Consider the following 26,183-nt stretch of genomic DNA (forward strand, 5'->3'; position numbering starts at 1 on the left):
GGCGGCGGCGCAACGGGCGGGGGCGGGGGCGGGGCCCGGCGCGGCTCCGGGCGTGGCGGCCCCGCCCCCGTGCGCCCCTCCCCCGCGGCGGCGGCGGGCGCGCGGCCCCGCGGCCCCGCCCCCTGCGCGCGGCGCGGCTCCGGAAATGGTCGTGCTGCGCTGCGCTGCGGCTGCGTCGGGCCGCGCGCGCTGAAGGAGACTGAAGGTAACGGGCGGGGGCGGGGCGGGCGCGCGCCCCGCGGGGGGGGGTGGGGGGGCGCCGGTACCGGGGCCGCGCGTGCCGCCCTATTCCTCCCCCTTCCCCGGGCTTCGCTTCGCTGGGCCTTGTCGCGCCGCCGCCGCCGCCGCCACCACGTGGGTGCCTCCCCGCCGCCGCCACCCCCTTCCCACGCCCTGTCCCGTGCTTCGCTCCGCTGCTGCGCCGGGCCCCCCGCTCGTCCCGATGGTCCCCACGTCCCGGTGATCCTGCGGCGGCGGCGTCCGTCCGCGCCCACGTGCCGGCCGGTGCGCCCCGCCGCCGCCGCCACCGCCGCACACGTGCTCCCGGCGCCGCGCCCGCCTAGGCCCGGCGCCGCCGCCGCATGTGTTGCGAGCAATGCCGCCCCCGCCCCGCCGCGACCGGCCTCTCGTGCCGCCGCCGGTGCCCGCGGGGCCGCGGTTGCGGCCGGCAGTGACACGTGTCCTTGGCAGAGGCCGCCGCCGCCGCGGGGGGGAGCGGGGCCGCCGGATGCCGCACCGGGCACCGCACCGCGCCCTCCCGCCGCCGTGATGGTGGTGCCGCCGCCCCGGGACGGAGCCGGCCGCAGCCGCCGGTTTGGCCGCCGCCTCGGCCTGGGGGCGAGGCCGCGCTTGGGCCTGGCGGGGCCGGCCGCTCTCGGGCCACGGCCGCGGCCTGTCCCAGCTCCGCCGTCGGTGATTCTTGTCTTGTCCCCCACTCCCCCGTACGTTCCCGCCTCCCCGAACTGCTGCTCCCGTTCCCCGGCCCCTCACTCGGACCGAGCTGGGCCTTTCCGGAGCCCCCCCGGGCAGGGACCCCCCGCCCCGTCGGCGGGCCCGGCACAGGCCGCGGCCCGGCCGCTCCCGGCGCAGAGAAGCGGCCGCGACTCCGATTACAAACAGCCGCGCGGGGCCCCGTTGTCCCCCCGGACGGAACCCGCATTCCCCGGCCCTGCTGGGCTACCCGGGCCAGTGTGAAGCCGGGGCCAGGCCGGGCTCCCCCCGCGGGGCCTGGCCTGATCTCTTTCTCTCTCTCTCCCCCTCCCTCCTCTCTCCCAGTCAGTCGGATGAACGGTCTCTGCAGGCCCGCTCAGCCGGCCCAGGTTTTTCCCGCGGGGGGGTGAGTATCCTACTCGCTCCCGGTTGTATCTGGCGGAGGAGACCAGGTCTGGCTGTCCCCGGGTGTCCCTGTCCCCTGTGAGACAATCCTCCCCCTCTGCTTAGGGGTGATTGTTCTCAAGGCCTAGCTAAGCTGGCTCAGGTACGGGCTGTCGGTGCTGGGTGCTGGGGTCCCCGGTGAGAAGGGGCCCGAGGGAAGCACTGGGGAGTGCAACCCAGCCCCTGCCACCTCCTGAAACCCTGGCAGGGCCCATCTCCACTGGGGTGGTGGCTCGGGGGATCCCTGTGATGGGGTGGCACCCCCACACCAAGGCGCAGCCGTGGGGGGATTGGGGTGCCCCATTTCCCAGTGTTAGTGGGACGTGTCTGGCAGTGCCCGCAGCGGGGCTGGGGGCCGGCAGTGCTGACGCGTCCAGGCGTCAGATTACAGGAGGCACCAGGGCTGCTCCCTTGGGTGTCTGGCCGGCAGCGGGCTCGCTGGGTGCCGTGGGGTGCAGGGGAGCCCCGGCAGTGTGCGGGGTACTGCCTCTCCTTCCTGCCCCGGCGGCCTTTGCACTGGGGCGGGGAGAGCGGCACTGGCTGCCAAGTCCTTCCTGGGACAGCCGGGAAGGTGTCCGGGCTGCCTGGGTGCTGGCGGCGGCGGGGGGCTGCAGACTCCCCTGGGCAGGGCAGTGGGCAGGAGTGTCGGTGGCGCGGGGGGACGAGGGAGCTGCTCCCTGCCTTCCCTGGTAGGCGTTTGTGGTGTACGCTGGGGACCCGGCGCCACCGGCAGGAACAGGTTTTGCCGGCCGGGGGAAGCGCTTAGTAGGTCAGCCGGGGTGGAGCTGGGCACGGCTGACGCCGGGGTGCCGCCGGCCCACCCAGCCCCCCGGAGTTAGTGGTGGCCTAGGTACTGGTGGCAGATTATGGGCGCTGGTGCCCAGTTTTGTGTAGGGCCCAGACAGGCTTTGTGGGGTCACCTTGGGTGGGTCAGTGTTGCTGGTGGGCATGGCTGGGTTTGGGGCATGATGAGGGGTCTGCTCTGAAGGGTGTGAGGACCTGCCCAGGCTGGGTGACTTGGCAGTACCTACCCCATCTTCCCCATGGCCCAGTGGGGCAGGAGGAGGTGGCTGGGGGTCCATGCCTTGGTGGGATGCTGTCTGTGGGGCACGGCTGATGCCTGGCTTTACAATGGTAGGCTGTGGGGCTGCAGATTTGCAGATTTTAGTGCTGACATGGACAGGAGACAGATGCCAGGGATGTTGCCATCTCCAGCTTATGCCCACTGTCCCTGTTCCTGCAGATAGCGAGGGGATCCTTATGCACAACCCCATGAAATGAACAAAGCTCCACAGCCCACAGGAGGAGCCCCGACTGCCCCGCACCCTGCCCCTTCTCCCGGACTGCCGCAGGTAACTTCCCCTGCAGGGCTGGGGGACACAGCTTTGCCTCCCCTGTTGGTGCCAAGGGCAGTGGTACCATCTCTTTCCCTCCCTGCCTTCTTCCAGCCGACATTCCCACCTGGTCAGACGGCACCTGTGGTTTTTAACCCGGCACCGACCTCACAAATGAATACGCCTTCTCAGCCGCGCCAGGTAAGGATTTTGTCCAGAGCTGCAGAGGGTGGTAAGGGGTATCCAGCGGCTTTCTGCTTCCTGGCCGAGTAGCCCACACTGCCACGGAACCCAGGGGTGTTAGGAGCAATGTGGTGCCCCTCGGGCCTGGTGTGTGCCTGTGAAGGGGGAATGAGCCCACGATCTGGACCACGACTGCCACCTGAGTACCTCCTGGCCCTGGGGTGGGAGGGCAGGCGCCTCCAATGAGGATGCCCACAGAGTGACTGCTCTTCTCTCCTTCCTCCCCTGCCCCAAACCTCCCTTTCCTCCTCTCTCAGTTTCCAGCAGGGCCTCGGGCTATTCACCAGCAGGTACTAACCCGCTTCCCCTGCCCTGCATGCTGAACACCCTTCCCCGACACTGCACAGAAACACCCACCTTGGGCATGAAGGGGCTGGGGAGCATGTGGGGACCCTGGACTCTGGGGAAAGTGCGGGATGCCTGCTCGACTTTGGGTAGGTTTCTCTGCAGTGTCTCCCCAATTCCCTCCTTGCATGAAGCCTGCAGCATGTGGCTGTGCCTGTGCTAACTCCAGCCCAGGCTGTTGCTTCTGCCTGTGCCCTTCTGCCTTTTCCTCTTCTTCCCTGCTTTGCTTGGTCTCCCAAGGCCCTGCAGTGGCGTGCAAGGCTCTGGGTTCCATCAGCCCTCTTGTGTGGAGGAGCTGTTGGGGACAGATCTGGTGACATCCTTGGATGTGCTGTCTGGGAGCTCATCAGACCCATCCCTGCCCCTTGGAAGGTCCCTAGAAGGGATCTCAGTATATTTGGGATGTGGGCACAGAGCAAAGGGCTCCCTGACTTTTTGTCCGTTCCTCTGCTATCCCTGTCCCAGTGCCAGTAACTCCTGTCTCTCTCTTTCCCCCTTTCCCTCTGTATGCGTGCGCTTGCTAACAGGGAGGATTCAGGTCTCTTCAGGTAACGCTTTCTCCTTGCCCCGGGGGTGCGTGCGCGGACCCTTCCTTGCCCGCTCATTGCTGGGCTGGAGCTGCTGCTCCCGGGGATGCTCTTGCCCGGCAGAAAAGCTGGGTCGGGATGAGCGGCATTGGCCGGGGTGGGAATGCGGAGCTCCACATGTTGTCCGGCTCCGGCATGGCGGGACTACAGGTCCCAGCATCCACCGCGAGCGCCTGGAGCCGGTGCAGAGCACGCCGGGACCCGCCGCCGCCGAGCTGCGTGCGGCCGTGGCCGGCCCCGGGCGCTGGAGCTGCCGGCCCCGGGAGGGCTGGGCCGGGGCCGCGCCGGGCATGAGCTGGGTCGGGTGGACCCAGGCGGCCCCGCAGGTGCGTGGGGACAGGATGGTGCCGGGGCGGGGGGTGGCCTTGCGGGCTGCCGAGGCGGTGCTGCATGCCGGCAGCGTGGGGGGGCTGGTGTCTCCCCTCGAGTGCGGTGGTGGCAGATGAAGGTGCTGGAGCTCCTGCTGACGCTGTGCCCCATCTCTCCCCAAGCATTTCTACCAGAACAGGGCACAGCCTCCTGCCAGTGCGTCCCGTGTGCAGAGTAACACGACGGCTCGGCCTGGCCCTCCTGCCCATGTGTATCCAGCTGCTTCCCAGGTGATGATGATACCCTCCCAGATATCCTACACACCTTCCCAAGGAGCCTATTACATTCCCGGACAGGTGAGGGCTATGCTTTGGGCTCTCTGGGAGGGGGTTGGGATGGGCCCTGGTGGGAGGCATTGCCTGGGCTTGGAGCCCAGGTCTGTTCTGGCAGGGTGGAGGGGGTCCTGAGACTCTGAACACCCACTGTTTTGAGCAGGGTGCTGCTGGCTCTGTAGAGACACAGCAGGCAGTACTGGTCCTCTCCCCAACAGTTCTCTGAGGCACCTGGTGTCTACTCTGCCTGTGTCCTACTCACTGCCCTGGTGCACAACTAGTTCACAGTCAGGTTTGGGGTTACATCAGTGTTTTGGGGATATGTCTGTGTTTTGCAGGGGACATAACTGACTTATTTTCTTTCCTCTTGCAGGGTCGCTCCACGTACGTTGTCCCGACCCAACAGTACCCAGTCCAACCTGGCGCCCCTAGTTTTTACCCTGGAGCCAGCCCCACAGAGTTCGGGACTTACGGTACAGACAGAGGGTTTGCTCTGCTCCCCAGTGCTCTTTCAGTCCCAGCATTTCCCTGTTTTTTTTACTCCCCTGGCCTCTGTGTATCCCGCTGAGTTGAACACAGCTGACTGGGGCTGACTCTGTGACCCCCATTGCTGTTTTGGGGCACAGTTGCTTGTTGCCCAGCAGCACATCGTGTCCCGCTGGTCCATTTGTACCAGTCCACTCACCCCTGTCCTTTTCCAAATTGGGGCTGTTTAATATTTAACTCTGCTGGCGGAGGGCTGGGGCAGACTTTATCCCCTGCTCCCCCTCATTTGCTGTCAAGGTGGTGAGCAGTTCAGTGCTTGCTGACCCCCTTAGCTCCTGCTCCCCAGGAGCTGAGCTGGGGTGCTTCGTGCCTGCCCCCTCCTGGTGCTTGGGGAGTGCGATGTGAGCAGCCCCTCCTCCTTCCCCCTGCTGCATGTGGCCACCCGGGCTGTGACTATATTTAGGCTTGGTTGGCCCCGGGAGGCCCAGCAGACACAGAAATGTGAGCCGAGGCCTCCGGCCTGGCCCCAGCACAGCAGCAAAGCATAACCGGGGCAGAGATGGGCTTCTCCTGAGCCAGGTACGTGCCCGGCCTCCCTCCCTCTTGTCTCAGGACCCAGCCAGCCCCTCAGTGGAAGGAGGTGGCCCCTGGCTGTGGCTGTCTCCTGTGCTTGGGCCAGGACACTGCTGCACCTTTTTGCACTGAGCACAGCCCTGGGACATGCTCTGGGTATCTCTTTGAGGTTCCAGGATAGGTGCACCCGCAGCCTCTGCTTTGGGGCTGCTGTGGTTCTTCCTGGGGAAGCTGGCAGCACTTGCCTCTTGCCCACAGGACTGGTAGGGTGGCCTGACATGGTGTGACCCTTGACAAATGAATCAAATTGGGTCTCCTGAATGGTCCTCAGGGCTAGGCAGCCCAGGGTCTCCTTCCTTTCCCCCATGCCCAGCCCATCCTGACGTGTGAGGCCCATTCAGCGTCCCTGTGAGTCCCCCAAGCAAAGGGAGGGTCCCTGACTCAGAGATGAGGCAGTCGCCAGAGCACCTTGGTTGACTTTCAGGGTCAGTGCAGCAGGGAAGTTGCTGGAGCCAGAGGGGGCCAGGACCCTGTTGTGCCTGTCCCAGCACACCCGTATCCCTCTGGCACTGCTCCGGGGTGATGCTCACAGATGCCCTGGGAGGAGTGGAGCACTTCTTGAGGGTTGTGCCAGCCCTGGATGGGGTCCAGCTCTGCCTATGTCCCTCAGCACAGCTCCTTCCTCTGGGCTGGGCTCGCCAGGGACTCGAGCTGCACGGGGAGCCTGAGCCCCTCAGCCTGGGTGTGAATGGAGGCTGCCTGGTGCCGCCCTCGGGCTGGTGCTGGCCCTGGGGAGATAAGGGTGCAGGCAGGAAGGCGGCCACCGGCAGAGCCAGGACGCCTGTACCTGACATGGCCGAGTGTCCAGGCAGGGCTCTCTGGCATGGAGCTGGTGGGCACGGTGGATGCCTGCGGGGCCTGGCTGGGCGTGGGGGTGGCGCAGGGACGCTCTCTGCTTCACAGGGAAGGAATTCGGTCAGGCCTGTCAGGCGGGTTGGGACAATCCAGGCCGGATGCGATGGGGGTTCGCAGCAGAGCAGTGAGGGCTCTCCGGGCTCCTGACAGACCCCTGTGTTTGGGAGATCAGAGAGTCCTCAGGACAGGCTTGGAGGATCTGGCTTGGCTGCTCTGACGCTCTCTCCTCTCCTTCAGCGGGTGCGTATTACCCGGCGCAGGGGGTGCAGCAGTTCTCAGCGGGGGTCCCCACTGCCCAGGTCATTGTGAGCCAGCAACCACCGATCCCCCCAAAACGAGAACGCAAGACGGTAAGGAGCCATCTGCCTCCAGGCATGGATGGGGGTGCTCATGTGCGAGAGGGTGTGCTCGTGTGCAGGAGGGGGATGGTGTCAGTCCTGGGCGCTGGTCGTGTGTGGGATGGGACGTGGTGCAGCATGCCAGGGAAGAGGGTTGGCACAGGGCTGTGTCCCCACAGGCTGGAGGGCTTAGCAAGGGAACTGGGGTGCACGGTGGGTGCTGGCGACCTTGGTCGTCCCGGCGGGCAGCGTTGTGCTGAGTCACAGCTCCCGGGAGGGCGGGGGTGCCGCGGCTGCCAACTGCTGTCTGCTCCCGGAGATGCCGGTGCTCAGAGGCCTCGCATGGGGCCTATTTATAGCGGGGAGCCGGGTGGCTGCCGGCATGGCCCTGTGCTGGGAGGCAGGGGGTGCCACTGGGAGGTGGGATGCTGGCATTTTCTCATCAGAGATGGGTTGAGCTCTGCACTTGGTGTTCTGGGAGCAGGTCGTCTTCAGAAGGTAGAGAGAACAAGATTCCTGGCTGCACTTTGCCCTGTGCTGTAGTCTCAGCCAGACCCACGTGTACCCCTCCAGTCACCCCGCAGCAGAGTGCCCTGTAGCTCGTGCTGCAGACATGGGGCACGTGAGGCTGTGGGCATATAGGGTGTGCCTGGGGTGACACAGAGCTCACTGTGGTTTCTGTGTGCTGAGGCTAGTCCTCTGTGTGGGGGTTCTTGCAGTCCCTGTGCCAGCACTGTGATGTACTGGGGTCCTCTCGCTTCTGGAAATGGGCGCTGGCCTGGGGACCTGCTGGCTCCAGCTGCCTGTTGCGATGACTTGCAAGGCACTGGAGCAGGCCAGTGTCTGTGGGACACTGTGTCCTCTGGTGAGGGGATGTGGCACCCACTGTTCCCCCAAACTGCATGGCCAGGACAGGCACTGCAGTGAATGAACCTTCCTTTTCCCTTTGGAGAAGGGTGTCCTGTGGGGTGTTGGGCTCATGGAAAGGGGGTTGCCCGTGTGTTATGTCCTGCAGTCTGCCAACAGCTTCCCCACTCTGCTCTGATTCTTGGACAGATCCGAATACGAGACCCCAACCAAGGTGGCAAAGACATTACAGAAGAAATTATGTCTGGAGCAAGGACCTCATCCACCCCCACTCCTCCACAGGTAAGTGGACCCTCTGACTTTGCAGCTGTGGCAGAAGGAAGTGCACATGGCCCTGTTCAACTCCCTCTTTGCCCCCTCAGGCTGGAAGCGGTTTGGAGCCCCAGGCCAATGGAGAGACCCCTCATGTAGCAGTTATTGTCCGGCCCGGTAAGTGCCCGTGCCAGGGCTGGCTGTGCCAGCTGGCATGGCTGCAGCAAGGTTCCCTGGTGTTGGCACTGCAACACCAGGGAATGCATGTGTAATGCCAGCCCCACTGTTCCTTGGTTCTCTTGACTCTTGTGGGGTCAGAGACCATCCCTGCATACCTGGGGACCTGTGTCCCCTTGTTGGATCCAGGAGAGTTTATGGGGGCTGTATACTCATCTCAGCTGTCCTCCAGGCACTGGAGGACCCTTCTTGTCCCCATCCCCCATTTGTGATGTGGCTTGGCACATCTGTCCCTATGGCTCCTGAAGATAGAGGGATCTGGGGAGGAATGTGAGATGAGCAGGGAATCAGAGAGTTATCCATTAATGCCATCCACCTTGCAGATGACCGCCCAAAGCCTGCGCTGGTGGTGAGCAAGCCCGTCTCCCTGGAGCCCAGCAAGTCGGCATCCCCGTCTCCTCCCCCTCCCCTGATCCCCGAGGTGGAGCCCGTGGTGCTCTCGCCTGTGACGCTGGTGCCAATGGAGCCTCCTGTGGACACGGACATGAAAGCGGAGCAGGGCGAGGCGCCACCTGACCCGCAAAAGACGTTAAGCGCCATCACTACAGTGCCAGGGGCTGCGGAGCTGCCCCTTGTGCCCGCGCCCAACATGGACACGGTGGCTGCGGAGGAGGAGGAGGAAGAGGAGGAGAAGGTTGCTATTTCCCTCCCAGAGCCCACCCTGCAGGAGCCTGTGCCCCCTGAGGTGCCGCCGGTGGCCACTGTTCCCTCGATGCCAGCCGTGCCCCTGGTGCCGGCTGCGCCGTCGCCACCGCCCGTTGTACCACAGGCCCCCGAAGCGCCTGCCAAACCCGCCTCCCCCAGCCCCCCTCCGCCCCGGGAAGAGCCCTGCCCCGAGCCCACTGAGGCCAATGGGGTTTTGGAGGAGACGCCTGAGACGGTCCCTGAGGCGCCCGTGTGCCAGCCAGTGCCGGTCTCCGAGCCGGTGCCTGTGCCCACCCTGGACTCCCCCGTTGCCCAGGCTGAAGAGCTGCCCCTACCCAATGGTGTGGAGGGCACCAGCAAAGCAGAGCCAAGTGAGGAGCAGCCCGAGTCAGATGTCAGTCCCATCTCAGAGCCTGAGGAGCCAGCCCAGCCTGGCACCCCTGCCTCCCCACCTGCAGAGGAGGAGGAGGAAGAGAGCGAAGGCCCTGGTGAGACCCAGGAGCGAAGCTTGAGCCCAGCCCCTGCCCCTTCGCAGATCTCGGAGGCGACCGCACAAGGTTGGGAATGCTGGGCTGCAGGGTGCCCCAGGGTGGGTGTTGGGTGGTGGGGGACATCGCATGGCGTGAGGTACAGGGAGGACGTTGGAGATGTGGTTAGGGGTACAGGATGTGTAGGTATGGGATTCTGAGGGGGACAAGGTGTCTGTGGATGGTGGGATCAGGGAGATGTCTGGGGAGTACATCTATGGGGTGATGTGTGGTGTGGGCATAGAGGGCTGTGTGTGGGGGATGTCACAGGGAATGAAGTGTGTTTTATATGATGTTTTACACAGGGGTGTAGGGCGATGTATCAGGGTTGTATCTGAGGATTGTCCGCAGTCGTTGAGGACGCTGGGAGGTGGCGGATTGGCAGGGAAGATGTAGGGCATGCTGTGTAGGGGTATGCAAGTACACAGGGATGATTGAGGGAAGTGCCCTGGGGATGTGTTAGGGTTTCTCTTTTTTTCTTTAAGCATCCTACACAGGAGTGTTTGGGTTACATAGGAGTGATGGGGAAGATGGGTTCACAGGATGTGTTTTATGGAGTGCCTTGGGCAGGGATACAGGGGTGCTCTAGGAGGGCAACCTCAGGGCAGATAAATTTCTGGGGAGCACGTGTTTGGGCTGGTGTATAGGGGTGCCAGGGAGGAGAGTGTGTATAGGAGCAGAGATTTGTATGGGAGTGTCCCTGTACGGGCTGCCTGTAGAGCAGTGTCTGTAGGGATCCTCTGACAGGATGGGGAGCACACACTAGGGCAGTGGTGTGGATGGGAGGTTTTGATGAGGCACATGGTAAATCAGGGTGTGTTTGGGGATGGGGGCTGTTATGTGGTGGCAGGACCACATCCCTGTGGCTCCATCTTGAAGCTCACCTGCCGTTACTGGGGCCTTGCTGGTGACCCTGTAGCTAGTGTTAGGGTGCTGGGGACTGGGAGGGTTCCTGTCTTTCATCTTCCTGCCTCTCCTCCCAGTCGCCATGTCGGTGCCAAAGAAGAAACGAAGGATGAAGGAGCTGAACAAGAAGGAGGCAGTAGGTGATTTGCTGGATGCCTTTAAAGAGGTGAGTGTCCTGGGGTGTCTGGGGATCACCCTGTGTCCCATCTCCTCCTGTGATGAACTCTGCTTTGTGCCATCGTGTCTGGGCCACTGATGCTCTGTGATGGTAATGAGGATCTGAGGTGGGGTGGACACCGAGGAGTGGGGTGAAGGGGACAGGAACAGGCTTGTGTGGGTGACTGCTGGCTCTGTCCCCTCTGCTGCAGTCTCAGACTGGTGATAGTGCCTCGGAGGCGGAGAACAAGCCCCCCGTGTCTGCCCCTGCCAGTGAAGCAGAGGATGTGGCTCCTGCCCGTCCACAGGAGGAGTCGGAAGAGACATGGGAGGAGAAGGAAGACAAGTTGGCCCCAGAGAAGGGCAAGGCTGCTGGCCAGAAGTATGGCTACAAGGAAGGTAAGCTGTGCCTGGGCACAGTCCTCTGCTGGCAGCCACCACCTCTGGACCCAGCAGTGGGAAAGGTGTGGGTGGCATGCTCCCTGTGTCCTAAATTTTACATTCTCCTCCCATCTTGTCCCTAAGCTTGTCATGGGATGGGGAACAGAGTTCCCAGCACAAGGGTCTTGGCAGGAGGCAGGGACCCGGTGGAATCAGGCTTTCTAAGCAGGCATGGTTTTGCTCATCGTGTACCAGCCTGGGGTAGTTTTCTGGTTGTCTGTATCTCACCTTGCTTGTTCCTGTGTGGACCCAGACCCACCACAGCCAGGGTGGGGTGAGAGAATATGGGACAGGCCACATCAGAGTGTCCCTCTTGCCCCCCACTGCAGAGCAATGGAAGCCATTGAACCCTGAGGAGAAGAAGCGATATGACCGGGAGTTCCTGCTGGGCTTCCAGTTCATCTTTGCCAGCATGCAGAAACCTGAGGGGCTGCCCCAGATCACAGATGTGGTGCTGGACAAGGTCGGTGCGGCCCTGGAAATTGGGGAATTGTGGGTGGTGGTTAGGTGGGGATCTGGCTCCTCTTTGTGCCTTGGGAAGGTGGGGCAGGGACTTACTTTTGTGCTCAGTGTCTTGTTGCTGCATCAGCAGTGACCCTTGAGCCTGGGTTTGGTGGGTGTGGGGGCACCTCTGGGGCCTTTTTTCCAGTTCCTTGTCCCGGCGCTGAGGCTGGGGGATGGATCCGTCCCGCTCCTCTGCCCCCGGGCATCCTCAGCCGTGTGTACCTTCGCAGGCCAACAAGACCCCACTGCGGCCAATCGACCCCCTCCGCATCAGTAGCATGAACTGCAGCCCTGACTTCACCCCCTCCTTCGCCAACCTTGGCCGGCCTGTCATGGGCAACCGGGGCCTGGTGAGTATCTCCTCACTTCATTCCTGCCACCCTGCTCTGCCTCTCTGTGATGATCAAGCTTTCGAGCCACTGTGTCTGGGCCACTGATGTCCATGATGGAGTTGAGGATCTGAGTAGGTGGACTGGGCACTTCTGGGAGCCAGCTCATGTGGTCCCAGAGCAGAGAGCTGAGTTTCTTGTCCATGTGTCAGCCCTCAGGGTTGGGTCCCCGCCGGTCCCAGCCGAGTCAGAGGAAGGAGCCCCGCAAAATCATTGCTACTGTGTCCCTCAATGAGGATGTCAAGCTGAACAAGGCCGAGAAGGCCTGGAAACCCAGCAGCAAACGTGCTTCCGAGGAGGAGGATCCTGAGAATATCAAGACACAGGTGGGAGCTGGGGTGGGGAGGCAGTCAGAGGGCCTGGGGGAAAGATGCCCAGCTCTTGCTGACCCTATTGCCCTTGCAGGAACTGCTCCGCCGTGTCCGCAGCATCCTCAACAAGCTGACACCCCAGATGTTCCAGCAACTGATGAAGCAGGTGATGGAGTTGTCCATCGACACGGAGGAGCGGCTCAAGGGTGTCATCGACCTCGTCTTCGAGAAGGCCATCTCGGAGCCAAACTTCTCTGTTGCCTATGCTAACATGTGCCGTTGCCTTATGGGGGTGAGCAGAAGCTGGGTGGTCTCCTGTTGAGTGGGCAAGGCTTTTTTGGCCATCTCAGCTGAGCTTAGTAGTGTGCAGGTCCTCCCATGTGAAGTGGGGAAACTGGGGTGTGTGGATGGAGGACTGTGTTCAGAGTCTCAGCAGGGCATCACAGTGTTGTAGGGTGGCTTTTCCCTGATTTGAGTAATGCCACCTTATTTGCCCAGCTTTTGGGGGAGACACAACTCATGCTCTTTCTCTGGGTTGTACCTCTCCCTGCAGCTTAAAGTGCCCACAACAGACAAGCCCACAGTGACTGTGAACTTCCGCAAGCTGCTGCTCAACCGCTGCCAGAAGGAGTTTGAGAAGGACAAGGATGATGATGAGATCTTTGAGAAGCGGCAGAAGGAGATGGATGATGCCAGTGCTGTGAGTTGTGGTGGGAATCTGCTCAGAGGGCTGGCGTGGGTGTCCTTGGCTTGGCTCTGGACACTGAACTGGCCTGCTGTGCTTTCCGTGCAGCCCGAGGAGAAGGCGCGCATGAAGGATGAGCTGGAGGAGGCGCGGGACAAGGCCCGACGACGATCCCTGGGCAACATCAAGTTCATTGGAGAGCTCTTCAAACTGAAGATGTTGACGGAGGCCATTATGCATGACTGCGTGGTGAAGCTGCTCAAAAACCACGATGAAGAGTCTCTTGAGTGCCTTTGCCGCCTGCTTACGACTATTGGCAAGGACTTGGACTTTGAGAAAGCCAAGGTACTCCTTGCCCTGCCCTACCTTGCTTGCTCTTCCCTTGCCTTTAGGAGGGATGTGACCATGGCTCTGTCCCTCTATAGCCCAGGATGGACCAGTACTTCAATCAGATGGAGAAGATCATCAAAGAGAAAAAGACATCATCCCGAATCCGTTTCATGCTGCAGGATGTGATTGACCTGAGACGGGTAAGGTTGATGGAATGCAGTTGCCTGGGGACTGTCCTCCATCTGCTGCTTGGTCCCTTGGAGCTGCTGGCCTATGTCTTCTGAATGCCAGCACTCCATGTGTCCCCTCTAGGAGAGAGGTGGGTATGTGAGCTGTGGCCAGCCCCAGAGACACCATGCTAGCCCCTGCTCTTGGTTATCATGGTAGTGGTAGTGGGCACACAGTAACTGGCGGCTGTTTAATGCAGGGGGGCTCTGGAACCTGAGCCTTTTTGTGCCAAAAGCTGCCACAACACATGGAGAGTGGTGATGGCCCAGGCCAGAGACCAACCTGAGACTTTGAGAGTGGGGTGGCTGGGAAGGGGGAATCCCTTTCCCTCCATCTTTCAGCCATCTCAGTTCCCTCTTCCCTTCTTCTCTGCCCTCTGCAGAATAGCTGGGTGCCGCGGCGGGGAGACCAGGGCCCCAAAACCATCGATCAGATCCACAAGGAAGCAGAGATGGAGGAGCATCGAGAACACATCAAAGTGCAGCAGCTCATGTCAAAGGATAAGAGGAGAGGACCCCCTGGGCCATCCTCTGGTGGTGAGTGTCTGGCCTTGGGGGCACTTGAGTTTGCTAGGAGTGGGTTGCTCCTGCTGGACTCTGCTCAAGGCTGGTCTGCACGTTATGACTGTCCCTCTTGTGTTCAGGACGCAGTAGCCTGGTTGCAGATGATGGCTGGAACACGGTGCCCATCAGCAAGGGCAACCGGCCTATTGACACCAGCCGGTTAACAAAGATCACCAAGGTGAGGCTGGGGGTGTGGTGGGGCAGCCAAGCTGGCTGCCTGGCCTGGGTCATGCCTTGGTGGGGGATCAGGCCTGACTGTCTCTCTCTCCATCTGCAGCCTGGATCCATTGACTCCAATAACCAGCTCTTTGCACCGGGTGGGCGGCTGAGCTGGGGCAAAGGCAGCAGCGGAGGGTCTGGCGCGAAGCCTGCAGATTCAGGTAGGCAGTGTGGGACTGGCTGGGTGCTGTGGGACAGAGTGGGAGGGGTGATCTTTCCCCTGGCAGTTCCTCTACCAAGGAGTTGCCGAACTCTGAGACTTCCCTCTTTTCACGCCCAGCATCTGATTCAGGGCGACCAGCCACGAGCACCTTGAACCGCTTCTCAGCGCTCCAGCAGTCAATGCCTGCCGAGAGCCCAGAGTCCCGCCGTGTGGTGCAGAGGTGAGGGGCCAGCCCTGCCTTGGTGGAGGGGTGTGTGGGGTTGAGAGAGAGCCCCTGATTCAGTCTTGTGGTTGATCAGTATATAGACAAGTTACAGTATCAAGGCCCCTGTGGCAAGATGGGGCCTTGAGAGAGCTCAGAGTCAGTGGTGAATCCTTGTGGCAAGGAAGGTTGACCTCACCCTGGGTGTCCTCCCTGCTGTGACCACCGCTGCATGCTCGGTCTGGCCCGGGGGTCCTTGGGTAGACGTTAATGGGCGGCGGGAGTGTGAGGTCCCCAAAGAGAGCTGGAGTTTGGATTTGTTCGGGAGAAGAGGAAGACAAAGGGAGGCTTTGCCAGTCTGCGTCAGAAGGAAGGTGTGGGTAGGACAAAAGCAGGCAGTGCTCAGCCATGCCAAGGAGCAGAGTAAAAGGAAAAGAGTATGAGTTGGAACAGGGGAGAAATAGGGAAAAAGTTTTCCCCTAAGAATGGTCAAGTGCTAAAAGAGAAGTGGGGATTGGAGTGGCACAGCCTTACTTTATAGAGCTCTACAGTCTGGGGTCAGGGAGGGTGGTGATGGGTTCTTCACGCTGTGTGTCTTTCTCTCACCCAGGAGCAGCTCCAGCCGTGACAGGTCAGAGAAGGCTGGGGACAGAGGGGACCGGGAGTCACGTTCGGAGAAGGGCAGCGACCGTCTAGAGCGTCTTGACCGGGGGGAGAGAGTAGACAGGAACAGGTCTGCCCTCACCAAGAGGAGCTTCAGCAAAGAGACAGAGGACAGGAGCCGAGAACGGGAGAAGCAGGGCGGCCCCGAGGCCGTGCGCAAGGCTGCGAGCATGACGGAGCAACGGGACCGGAGCCGAGAGACTGGTGAGCTGGGGAGGGGCGATACCCCAGGCTCTGGCTGCACCTGCAGCTCTGCCTGCCCCAGGTGATGCCTGATCCTTGCTCTTCTCTTGCAGTTAAACAAGAGCCAACACCTCCTGCAACATCCACCAAGCCCGCGCTGTCAGAAGAGGAACTGGAGAAGAAATCCAAGGCGATCATAGAGGAATACCTGCACATCAATGACATGAAGGTGAGAGAAGGGGGTGACCATGTTCCTCTGACATGCCATATGCTTCCCTCCCTGTGTGGTACACTGTTTGGGCAGTGTTCTGGTGGTGCCTGGATGAGGAAGGGGAGCCAGAGCTGGCTATAGGGCCGTACTGACCCCCCTTTTCCCTGCAGGAGGCCCTGCAGTGTGTGCAGGAGCTGGGCAGCCCCTCCTCACTCTACATCTTTGTGCAAAATGGCATCGAGTCCACGCTGGAGAGGAGCACCATCTCCCGCGAGCACATGGGAGCCCTGCTCTGCCAGCTGGTGAAGGCAGGCACGCTCTCCAAGGAGCAGTACTACAAAGGGTGAGGGGCTTGGGCAGCCTGGCTTTGAATTTGGCCCTGCCTTGAGTAGGACTCAACATTGAGACATCCTGAGGTCCCTCCTAGCCAAGGGTGTGGGGACTGCTGGATCCCAACAGCTCCCTCTGCTCTTCAGGCTGCGGGAGATCTTGGAGATTGCAGAGGACATGGAGATTGACATCCCACACATCTGGCTGTACCTGGCTGAGCTCATCACACCCATCCTGCAAGAGGAAGGCATCCCCATGGAGGAGCTGTTCAGGTGAGGGCTGTGCTCCTCAGCAGGGCTGGCACAGAAGTCCTCCTGGGGGCAGGTAGCTCACCCAGGTCTCTTGTGCTCCACAGGGAGATCACAAAGCCCCTGGTGCCCATTGGGAAGGCCACCACGCTGCTGGTCGAGGTGCTGGGCTTGTTGTGCAAGGGCATGGTAAGTGCATGGGGCTTGTGGCTGCTGGCTGCAGTCTCAAGGACTGGCATCCTGCCTGGGGGCCAGGTGGGGATTGAACCCCCCTCCCTCAAGAGAGGATGGTGAGGGGCATCCCTCTCAGTATCGGGGTCATGGGGCTGGCATGGCCAAACCACAATATCTTCCTCCCTGGAGATGGAGGGCATGCAATGCTGATGCTGACTGTCCCACAGGGCCAGAAGACCGCAGGAAAGCTGTGGCGGGATGGGGGCCTGAGCTGGAAGGAATTCCTGCCTGAGGACCAGGATGTCAACAAATTTGTCACAGAGCAGGTGGGGGCTTGTTGGCAGCAAGGGGCAGAGGTGGGCTGTGGGCAGACCTTGGGCAGTGTGAGAGTGGCACTCCCCTGTGCTGCCTTCAACAGCTCTTTCTGCCTGCTTCCCCAGAAATTGGAGTACACGATGGGGGACAGCTCAGACATGCCAAGCCGCAAGGAGCTGACCTCAGAGGAGCTGTGCAAGCAAATGGACAAACTGCTGAAGGAGAACCCGAACAACCAAAGAATATACGACTGGATTGAGGTGAGGGTGGGGACACAATGCCTGAGTGTCTGGAGGCTTCCTTTTGGCTCCCTCTCCAGCTCACAATCCTTTACCCTCCCCCCTCTAGGCCAACCTGAGCGAGCAGCAGGTCTCGTCCAACACGTTTATCAGGGCCCTGATGACGTCTGTGTGCCACTTGGCCATTGTCTGTGAGTACCAGGGTGAGGTGGGAGCAGGGGGGGTGCCCCTGCCTGCAGTGCCCCTCTCACACCCTGTCCCCTGCAGTTGAGAACCCGTACCGCGTGGACGCCATGGTCATCCGCAACCAGGCCAAGCTGCTCCAGAAGTACCTGCGGGATGAGCAGAAGGAGCTCCAGGCACTCTATGCCCTGCAAGCCTTGGTGGTGAAGTTGGACCAGCCTCCCAGTGAGTATCGTGGGTGCGGGTGGGGCAAGGAGAGGGTGGCAAATGTGTCCCCACCTCAGCAGGGTGGCCCATGGCTGGAGAATAACAGAGGTTCCCCTTTGTCCCCCAGACCTGCTGCGGATGTTCTTTGATGCCCTCTACGATGAGGACGTCATCAAGGAGGAGGCTTTCTACAAGTGGGAGTCCAGCAAGGACCCGGCCGAGCAGCAGGGTAAAGGGGTGGCTCTCAAATCGGTGACAGCCTTTTTCACCTGGCTCCGGGAAGCTGAGGATGAGTCGGACAACAACTGAGCAGCTGTGAGGAGGAGGAGGAAGGGGGGAGAGAGAGCGGGGCACCCTGGGGAGTGACTCCATCCCTTCCCATCCCTGGCCCCCATGGACTTGCTGATGCCAGGGCTGAGGGACCTGCTGTGCCCCTTGCACCCCCCCTCTCTTTTTTTCAGTTCTCCTCTCTCTTCTTCCTCTGTCCTGGTTCTGTTTGTAAGGCCTGTACGAGTTTGTCATGATGATAATAAACAGATGCTGACTGAGGCGGTGGCTGCCATGGGTCCCCTTGGGGACCCTCCTCGCCCCCCTCCCAGTGCAGGCACACCGGGTCTCTGGGAGTGGGGCAGAGCACCCCTGGATTCATGTTATGGAGAGGGGGGGATGGGATGGGGACATATCTCTCCCCTTCTTCTCCCCCTCTTTCTTCTTCCCGCTTCTTGATGAAATATAGAGAGATTATATATATATAAACTTATTAAATTTGGTTTGGGGACAGGAGCGTGATTTCTCCCCCTCCCCTGTCCTCTCTCTATTCCTCCATCACTGCCTGGACCCCCTCCCCTCTATGGTTTTTAAATTTTAAATATAAATCATTCCCCCCCCAGCTCCTGCTCTGACACCTGGGGAGGGTGCCGGGGAGGAGGGGGGGTGGCCCCTTCTCTCTGGGCCAGGCTGAGTCCCCTCCACGACCCCAAAAGCCCCCATCCTCCTCCCAAACGTTTAAGGCCACAATTGGGCAAGCGACAGGGCGGCCCCCTCATCCGCGTCCCCTGTATTTATAGAGCGCCGGATGTGACGAGCCGCATGTGTAATTATTAAAACAAGGATTCAATTACTGGTCACGTGAATTTGTAAATATTTTTTTTTTTTGCCTTTTTTTTTTTTCTTTATGGAGTATTTAATTGAAGATTTAAAGGCATCTTTTCACCTTAAAACTGGAAATAAAAGAACATTGCTAAATAATGCCCCGTGTGCCACTGTTGCCGCCCCCCCCTCCCACGTCCCTTGTGCCTGGGCTGGTGTGGGGGTGCCAGCCTTGAACATGGGCAAGGACCAGCCTCCCCTGTCACTGCAAGGCAGGTAGGTACCCCCACTCCAGGGTTGGAAGGGTGGCAAAGGGGTTGGATGTGCCTGGAGCGAGGCCCCCTGGACTCCCCTTGCTGGCACTGCCCGGCACAGTGTCTCTGGAGGTGGAAGAGACAGCCCTGCCAGCACCTTGGCTGTGGAGCAGAGCCCTGATGTCCCTTTTGCCACAGGCATGAGTGGCAGAACCTGTGTGGTCTTGGGGCAGGAGATGGGAGGTGTTGTGCCAGGTGCCCCCTGTACCTTCCAATGTGGGAGGGCATGTTTCTATCAGCCCCTCCTGGCCTTGTCTTGCAGTTGGAGTGGAGATGGGGCACAATTGGCCCCTGCTGGGGTTCCCCTGTGGGGTATCCCTGCTGGGGACAGAGGCTGGTCCCCCTTGGGACTAGAGGCTGGTCTTTGCTGCCTTGGGCTCCCTCTTGCTGAGTCACCCTGGCCATGGCCCAGAGGGTACAGAATAATTAACCGGAGGCTGTTCCCCAGATTAGAGGCTGATCTGTCTGAGCTGCAGCCCTGGCATCACTAATGCTGGGAAGCATTTGGCAGGGAAAGGCCTCGGGATGGGGACTGGACAGGAACTCCTCCTGACTGGGAATAAGTGAGTAAGGAGGGAGGGAGGCCCTTGGAGCTGTGTGGGCAACCTGCTTGCCAAGGGAAAGGGTGGCACCGCAGCAGTGCTCTCCTGTTCCAGGGCCAAGGTGCCACAGCGTTAATTGCCATCAGTCGGTTTCAGAATGAACACGGTTGACCCATCAGCTTGGCCATCGGCGCTGGCCTGGATCTCCTGCAGGGGCCGTTGCTGTCAGACGCGATGTTCCAAAGGCTGCACCCACCTGTCCCCAGCCAGTTCCATGGGGGTGGGAGGCTGTGTGCTCCACCAGGCCCTCGGGGCAGGGTAGGGGCAGGCAGGTCGGGCTGAGGGGTGCCCTGTTTCTGCAGGGTCCCAGCCCTTGTCCCCCCGGGGGTGTACGGGGGCCGGGGCCGGGAGGGGCGGCGCTGTCCGCGGTGCTGGCACGGCGCTCTCCGCGGTGGCCGGCCTTCTTCCCCTCCTCCTCAGCCCCCTCCTCTTCCTCCGTCCATCCTCCTCCTCTCCGCGCCCCCTCCTCTTCCTCCATCCCCCTCTTCCTCTTCCTTCAGCCCCCCTCTTCCTTCATCCTCCCCGGCTGCCTTCATCCCCCCTTCACCTCTCTCCTCATCTCCCCTTCCTCCCGGCCTCCCTCTTCCCCGCTCTCCCCTTCCTCCCTCTCCCTCATCCCTTATCCCCCTCCGCCTTCTCTTTCTCAGCCTTCCTCCCGCACATTCTCCTCCTTTTCCTCCTCCTCTTCTTCCCGCCTCCCCCTCTCCCTCCTCTTCCTCCCCCAGCAGTGACGTCTCTGGACGTGCAGCTCCCGGCCCGGCGCAGGCACCGCTCGGGGCTCCGGTACCGCTCGGGGCTCCGGTTCCGCGGCCCGGCCCGGCTCGGCAGCGGCTCCGGCGGGGCGCGGGCGCTGTCCGGGGCCGCCCATGCGGCCGGGGGGCGATGTGGGCGGCGCGGAGCCGGCGGTAGTGCCCGCACCGGGGCCCCCCCGGGAGCATGGGCTGCATCGGCTCCAAAACCCCCATCGGTGGGTGAGCGGCACCGCGACGGGAGCGCGGACCTGAGGGAATGGGGGGTCCCAGGGCACGGAGGGTGTTAGGGAGACTCGGGGGTGCGGAGGGGGCTGTGCGGGGGCTGCTGGGCACGGCGAGGGGCCGGGGGTGATACCATAGGGGGGTGGGGGGCTACCGAGGCTGGGGGATATGGCAAGGGGGAGAGCAGGGAGCTGAGGGGGATCCAGGGGATGGAGCGGTGGTGTATGGGGACTGGCAGGCTGTGAGGGATGTAGGGTACAGGGAATTATGGAGGTGAGAGAGAATTGGGGTATCTAAGTGTGTTGTGTATGCGGAGAGCTTGAGGGCTCTGGAGGACTTTGGTACATAAAGAGTGATGGGGGCTATGGATGGATGGGGTTTTGGGAGCTGGGAGTGCTGCTCTGGGGCAGCTGGGTGGCCCAGGGAGTGCAGGGAGATCTGGAGGGGTGTGGATGTGTACAGGCTGGGGCGATTGGAGCGGTTGCACTGCAGCTCTGGGGGAGCTGGGGGTTGGGGTGGGGGTGCAAGGGGACTGGGAAAGGGGTGTGGGACTGGGGTGCTGGTTAGAGTCCTAAGAGGTTATGGGGTGGCTGAGAGAGAGACAGAGTCGTCCAGGGGGATGTTGGAGGCTGAGGTTTGCTGCAGTGTGTGGGGTGCAGCGGGGGTGCTGCAGATGTCCTGGGGGTGCTGCAGGAGGGATGGGGGCTGTGATCAGAGGGAGCTCTGGAGGCTGGGTTCATGGGGGCTAGGACAGCGTTCAGAGTGTTGCAGACATGCCGGAGGGGCCCTGGGGGTGTTGTTGCTAGGATGTCACCACAGGGTGCCCCTGCCCACAGCTGGGAGTGGGGGCGATCCTCTCTGCAATTTCCCAAGGAAGCCAGGGTGTACCCTCAGATATGGGTGGGAGGCAGCACTTTTAGCTCCCCTGTATCCCACTTCATAGCTGGTTTATGTCAGCCAGGCCCATCTTAGTGCAGGAGAAATGAGGCTCTTGAGAGATACCCATCTTGGCCCCTTTGGGACTGGCCTTACATGGCAACTGCATTGACAGGAGCCCCTAGTTCTTGGGAGTCAGTGCCTGAGGGTATAGGCACCCATCCGTTTGAGATGCCAGTGCCGGGAGGTCAAGCTGTTGTGGCAAAAGATGGGTGCAGGTGCTTTTATTGACCCTTCTTGCTCCTTCCCCTCCTGACCCAGCAGGGAATTGGAGAGGGAGATTTTGGAGATAGTGGAGGAGCAGCAGCCCCCTGCAAGTTTGGCCCAGGGCTGCCTCCCTTCACACACCCAGCACCTGGCCCAGTCCAGCCTGGTCCAGCTGCCCCCATCCCTCCCAGAGCAGCTGCCAAGCTGGGACAGGTGCCTGGTCCCCAGTGCCAGGCTGGGGACGCGCGTTACCGCTGACACAGGCGGAAGAGTTGCCCGGGCGTGAGTCACCAGTGCTGCAGCAACGAGTTGTGTCTGGTCTCAGACTGGACAAGAAGCTGCCACCACAGGGTCAGTGGGTGGGGGACTGAGAGGGCTGCTGGGGAAATGGAGGTGCTGAGGTTGGCCTCGGCTCTTCCTGCAGTGGCCGTGGACACAACGCTGTGTGTGGAGTGGAAGGAGGTGAAGGCACTGTCACCCCTGAGCATTGCCCGCCCGCTGCCCCGCCTGGTGCGCCAGGCCTCCTTCGACAGCCAGGACTTCCTCCAGGTACCCCCGAGCCCAGCCGTGCCCGGCTGAGGTGGCCGTGTGCCCGTGCCCCATGGTGGGGCACCCGTCCTGGCCATGGCCCTGCCAGCTCGCGGTGGCTCGGGGCTGCTCTGACGTCAGCCATGAGCCGGGCTGTATCCTGGGAGAAATCAGTCCACGGTGCCTCGTTGCCATGGCAATGCAATTTGTTGCGCGCCTCCAAATCCCACATCGCTTCCCCCGTGGCCATGGGCTCAGGGCCTGGCATGGCCGGGATGGCAATGGGCACATACAACAGGATGTCCTGGCACGGTGTGTGCTGCCAGGGAGTGGGTGCTGGGGAGCCAGGCCGTGGTGGTCTTGCACATGCACGTGTGTGTGCACAAGCTGGGGCGGGCACAGACGTGTGTGTGACACCATCCAGCACAGGGCACAGACACGTGTGAGATCACACAAGCGTGCAGGTGCGTGTGTGTGTACAGTGGAGTTCAGGTGTGAGTGTGCGGGTGTGTGTTTGTGGTCAGTTTGTGTTTGAGTGGCTGCCAGTCTGTGTGGGCACATGTGGTTATCTGAGTGGGCACGTGCAGGTGTGTACACAGTGCCAGCGTGCTGACATTGTGGGAGTGTGCCCTGCTGTGACCACCCCTCTGCACACACGCATGCCTGTAATGTGTGTGTGCACAAACACCCCAGGGCCCCCGGGCTGGGCACCAAGCAGGGCCAAGCCCTCTCCTGCAGTGTGGGGCTCCCAGGAGGGAAATGGTGCCAGGGCTGTGACACGCTGCCCGCTCTGGCAGGTCAATGTTGAGGACACTGTCGAGATGCTGCCCAAGTCACGGCGCGCGCTGACCATCCAGGAGATCGCTGCCCTGGCTCGCTCCTCGCTGCACGGTAACTGCTTGCCCAGGGGCTCAGCTGGGAAAGGGGGCTCTCCTGAGCTGAGGAGTCTGGGCCTCTTGGGGGGGCCCTGGGTACCACCTGTCTGGAATTTTGAGGGAAACCAGGGGGATTACTGGTGGCACTCAAGAGGAGGACATGGGGGTGCCAGGTCCCATGGACTGGAGGTAGGGAGTGCTGGGTCCCAGGGTTATGGGCTCTGTGGTGGGGACTTGGGGTGCTCCAGGGTATTGCTGATGTTGGGGCACATCCCACAGGCATCTCGCAGGTGGTGAAGGAGCACGTGACAAAGCCAACGGCCATGGCACAGGGCCGTGTTGCCCACCTCATCGAGTGGAAGGGCTGGTGTAAGCCAGTGGAGTCACCTTCCGCCCTGGAGAGCGCCTTCAGCTCCTACTGCCACCTGAGCGAGGGCGAGCAGGAGGCGCGGTTCGCTGCCGGTAGGAACCACGAGCACGGCGGCTGGGCTGCTCCCCACTGCGGCCCAGGGCGGTGGGGTGGGCTGTCCCCATCCACCGATCCACCCATCCATCCATCCATCCATCCATCCATCCATCCATCCATCCATCCATCCATCCACCCCTGCCACGGCACTGTGGGCATAGTGGTGCCAGGGCAGTGGGGTTTCAGGAGCACCTCCCTGTGTGTGTTTGACCCGTGCCTGTCCCATGCCAGGTGTGGCGGAGCAGTTTGCCATTGCTGAGGCCAAGCTGCGAGCCTGGTCCTCAGTGGATGGGGACGACTCCAATGATGAGTCCTACGACGAGGACTTCATGCCCTCCACAGAGAGCTCCCAGCCCACGGGTAAGTGCTGTGGGGAGTGGGCAAGTTGTCCTACTGCTGAGGACAAAGGAATGGAATGCCACTGTGTGGCACATTCCCCAGCCTGGTCACTCCCATAGAGGGCAGTGCCCCTGCCTTGCACCCTGGCAAGCAGTGCCTGAGCCAGGGATGGGGAAGCCCTTAAATGCAACACCTCTGTGCTGCCAGAGAGTGTTTTGCTTTTCGTTTGATGGTTACCAGTGCCACGCATGCAACAATTTGTGGGCAAAGCAAGCATGGGACTTCTCCCAGCCTGTGGTGCACAGGGCGGGGGGCAGCTGCCATCCCTGGCGCCCTCAGCTGTGGACTGACCCAGACATGCTGCTTTCCCACAGAGCTGACAGGCACGATGCCCGCCAGCGCGCTGCTGCGAGACCTGCTGCAGGGCCACCTGTGCCAGCTGGGCGTGCGGCACGGCTCCTGCGAGCCCGAGAGCGACTCCTCGCACACCCTCTCCCCCGAGACTCTCTGCTCCAGCCTCTGCAGCCTGGAGATGGTGTCCCCCTCCGAACTCACTGCCAAACTGCTGGGCTCCCTGGGGGGAGAGGACCTGCTGCTGCCCAAGCTGCCGCCCCCAGCCAGCCAAAGTGCCTTGCGGGGCCTGGCACGGCTCCGGTGCCAGGACTCCCTCTACTCCGTGTCCTACGCCGAAGCCTGTCTCTCGCCCACGGAGGACGAGGTGGTGCTGAGCAAGGACTTCCCGCTCCGCCGGAAAATCTCTGACGTCGCCTCCTCCGGGGTGGCATCGCTGGAGGAGGAGGAGGAGGCCGAAGAGCCCTGATGCCTCCTGGAGTGCCCTGCCTCTCCTGGTGGGGGTCCAGGTCCCCTGCTGAAGCCCTCTGGCCAGACCCCACGCTGGGTGAGGGACGGGCCCTGCCGCTGCTCCCCCTTGCTATCCGGGTGCAGGAGGGGTCCGGGGGCCGCTGCAGCCCCCCCAGCCAGTGTGCCCCCCACTGTGCCCCGGCCCTGCTTGGCCACATCGTTGCCCTCCTGGATTTTTGCATGAGAGCAGGGAAGGGGCGCAGGGAAGGGCTTGGAGGGGTCTGTCCTCTGCCCTGATGCCCAGATGTGCCCCCAAAAACTGACAAGACTAAATAAGTGGGGCTGGTTGTTCGCATGTTCTCCCCCAAACCACCCTGGGCTCCCCTTTTGGGCACAGTTCCCTCCCCCACAATGGCATGGCTGAAAATCTCCAATCATCCTGTGGTGCCTCTACCACCCCAAGCCAGGGTGGTGGTGGGGGTTTTGCTGTGGGAAGGGCTTTTCTCCTCTCTCCCTGGCCAACTTCTCTTGGACCGAGTTTAAAACTGTGAACTGCTGCCTTGGAGCATGGAGCTGCTGGAGGGGCGCTGTGGGGGTGCCAGGGGTGCTGGGGGGCTGTGGATGTGCTGCGGTGCTGGGACTTTCTATACTTTTGTAACTGCATGGGGCTGACACGGGAAGACTGCAGGGCCAGGTGGGTGCAGGCCCCCAGGCTGGGGGCTTTGGGCCACCAGAAGAGCAGTCCCAATCCAGCCCTGCAGCAGGGGGTCAGCCCAGCCAGGCGTCCCCAGATCTGCTGTGGGGCAATGCAGGGTGGAGAGAGGGGGTAGGACGTGGGGCTGATGTCCCGGTCGACAAGTCACTCACCCCTAGCAGGGAACCAAGTGCCTACATGAAGGGCGACCAGCCCCCCCCCGGTCCTGGCTGGGGGTGGCACCCCCACTCGAGGACCCCCCAAGCCCACGTGAGGGGTTCCAGGCACATCGTTTGGGGGAGGAATGCCAGTTTTTGCCAACGCTTGCGCACCCCTTCCCGCATGGCACGTGTTCTCGTGGGGCCACTCTCCCCCTGCATGCTGCTCCTCACCCAGCCCAGTCACTGTTCCTTGTCCCCACACCCCGGGATGCCCCCAGCACCCACTGCACCTCTGCCCCCCCTGCATCCCCCAGCACCCCACCAACCCCTGCCAGGCACAGCTCCTGTTCTCCCTCCCTGCCATGGGGTGCCCGCTGTGGGGCTGGCCCCCTGCCCTGCATCACCGAGGGGCTGCAGGGGCCAGCAGGCCCGACACCATCAGCTACCGCTCACCCCTGGGGGCTGGGGGTGCTCCTCGTGGGGCTGGGGGTGCCTGTGGATGGCTGGGGGGCTTTGCTCTGTGTGTGTGTGCATGTGCACACCTGGCAGCGCGTGGGCATGTGCACGCGTGTGCATGTCTGTGGCAGCTGCCCGAGGCCCCCACCCGCTGTGGCGGTACCTGTGGGGTATCCGTGGGGTGCCCACACCGCGGCACCCCCTCCTCCATCCTGCCAGGTCTTGAATAAAGTCACTTGTGCGAGCGCTGCACCGGGCGCCTCTTCTTGCAGGTGGGGGGCACCTCCTCCCCGGGGACCGGGGGGTGGCAGGCCAGCGGTGGCAGGGATGCAGCCCCAGGGACCGGGGGGTGGCAGGCCAGCGGTGGCAGGGATGCAGCCCCCTCCGCGGCCCCACAGGGTGACGGAGGCCTCGTCCCTTATCTCGCATTCCTACGGACAGGGTGCCTAATTATGGGCATCAGGCGGTGGTGGCGGGCGGGTGGCTGGACCCTCCCCGGGCAGGGCGCGGGGGGCGCGGGCAGCAGG

At 62.1% G+C, this 26,183-nt stretch overlaps 2 protein-coding genes and 2 non-coding genes across 17 annotated transcripts; all 4 read left to right on the forward strand.

Moving 5' to 3' along the window:
• Nucleotides 1–63: 63 nt before the first annotated feature.
• Nucleotides 64–18,463, forward strand: EIF4G1 (eukaryotic translation initiation factor 4 gamma 1). Of its 14 annotated transcripts, none has more exons than XM_077184066.1 (35): nucleotides 64–205; nucleotides 1,276–1,336; nucleotides 2,618–2,726; nucleotides 2,823–2,909; nucleotides 3,209–3,241; nucleotides 3,824–3,844; nucleotides 4,375–4,548; nucleotides 4,898–4,997; nucleotides 6,736–6,848; nucleotides 7,893–7,985; nucleotides 8,066–8,132; nucleotides 8,516–9,394; nucleotides 10,348–10,436; nucleotides 10,639–10,825; nucleotides 11,197–11,330; nucleotides 11,584–11,721; nucleotides 11,913–12,086; nucleotides 12,166–12,363; nucleotides 12,625–12,771; nucleotides 12,865–13,101; nucleotides 13,182–13,286; nucleotides 13,697–13,850; nucleotides 13,958–14,055; nucleotides 14,155–14,257; nucleotides 14,377–14,479; nucleotides 15,072–15,328; nucleotides 15,421–15,536; nucleotides 15,689–15,861; nucleotides 15,995–16,120; nucleotides 16,204–16,285; nucleotides 16,498–16,596; nucleotides 16,711–16,845; nucleotides 16,934–17,015; nucleotides 17,092–17,232; nucleotides 17,342–18,463. In XM_077184066.1, exons 3-35 carry the CDS (start codon nucleotides 2,652–2,654, stop codon nucleotides 17,521–17,523), a joined length of 4,902 nt encoding a protein of 1,633 aa, XP_077040181.1. In that variant the 5' UTR covers nucleotides 64–205; nucleotides 1,276–1,336; nucleotides 2,618–2,651; the 3' UTR covers nucleotides 17,524–18,463. The 14 variants fall into 14 exon arrangements, with proteins under 14 accessions (XP_077040181.1, XP_077040186.1, XP_077040187.1 ...); XM_077184071.1 differs by having other exon boundaries at nucleotides 14,389–14,479; XM_077184072.1 differs by having other exon boundaries at nucleotides 11,602–11,721.
• LOC129124707 (small nucleolar RNA SNORD66) lies at nucleotides 10,481–10,557 on the forward strand. Its single transcript, XR_008534891.1, has one exon. It is a non-coding gene; the product is annotated as a small nucleolar RNA SNORD66 (small nucleolar RNA).
• Nucleotides 11,764–11,838, forward strand: LOC129124709 (small nucleolar RNA SNORD66). Its single transcript, XR_008534893.1, has one exon. It is a non-coding gene; the product is annotated as a small nucleolar RNA SNORD66 (small nucleolar RNA).
• Nucleotides 18,464–19,933: 1,470 nt separating the features above from the next.
• On the forward strand, nucleotides 19,934–25,908 carry FAM131A (family with sequence similarity 131 member A). Its single transcript, XM_054639555.2, is given in 7 exon segments — nucleotides 19,934–20,141; nucleotides 20,143–20,186; nucleotides 21,761–21,885; nucleotides 22,662–22,755; nucleotides 23,019–23,201; nucleotides 23,437–23,565; nucleotides 23,919–25,908. Coding segments are annotated over 7 exon segments (1,077 nt in total). The 5' UTR covers nucleotides 19,934–20,085; the 3' UTR covers nucleotides 24,365–25,908.
• Nucleotides 25,909–26,183: the final 275 nt, after the last annotated feature.

Source organism: Agelaius phoeniceus, chromosome 10 (genome assembly GCF_051311805.1).
Source record: "Agelaius phoeniceus isolate bAgePho1 chromosome 10, bAgePho1.hap1, whole genome shotgun sequence".
Taxonomy (NCBI): domain Eukaryota; kingdom Metazoa; phylum Chordata; class Aves; order Passeriformes; family Icteridae; genus Agelaius; species Agelaius phoeniceus.

Bases quoted from the DNA above. Each gene is read 5' to 3' on its own strand.
- EIF4G1 (XM_077184066.1), top strand. From the start codon at position 2,652: ATGAACAAAGCTCCACAGCCCACAGGAGGAGCCCCGACTGCCCCGCAC. The intron at 7,986-8,065 runs GTAAGTGGACCC...TTGCCCCCTCAG, and splicing joins CCACCCCCACTCCTCCACAG to GCTGGAAGCGGTTTGGAGCC. The intron at 12,087-12,165 runs GTGGGAGCTGGG...TTGCCCTTGCAG, and splicing joins CTGAGAATATCAAGACACAG to GAACTGCTCCGCCGTGTCCG.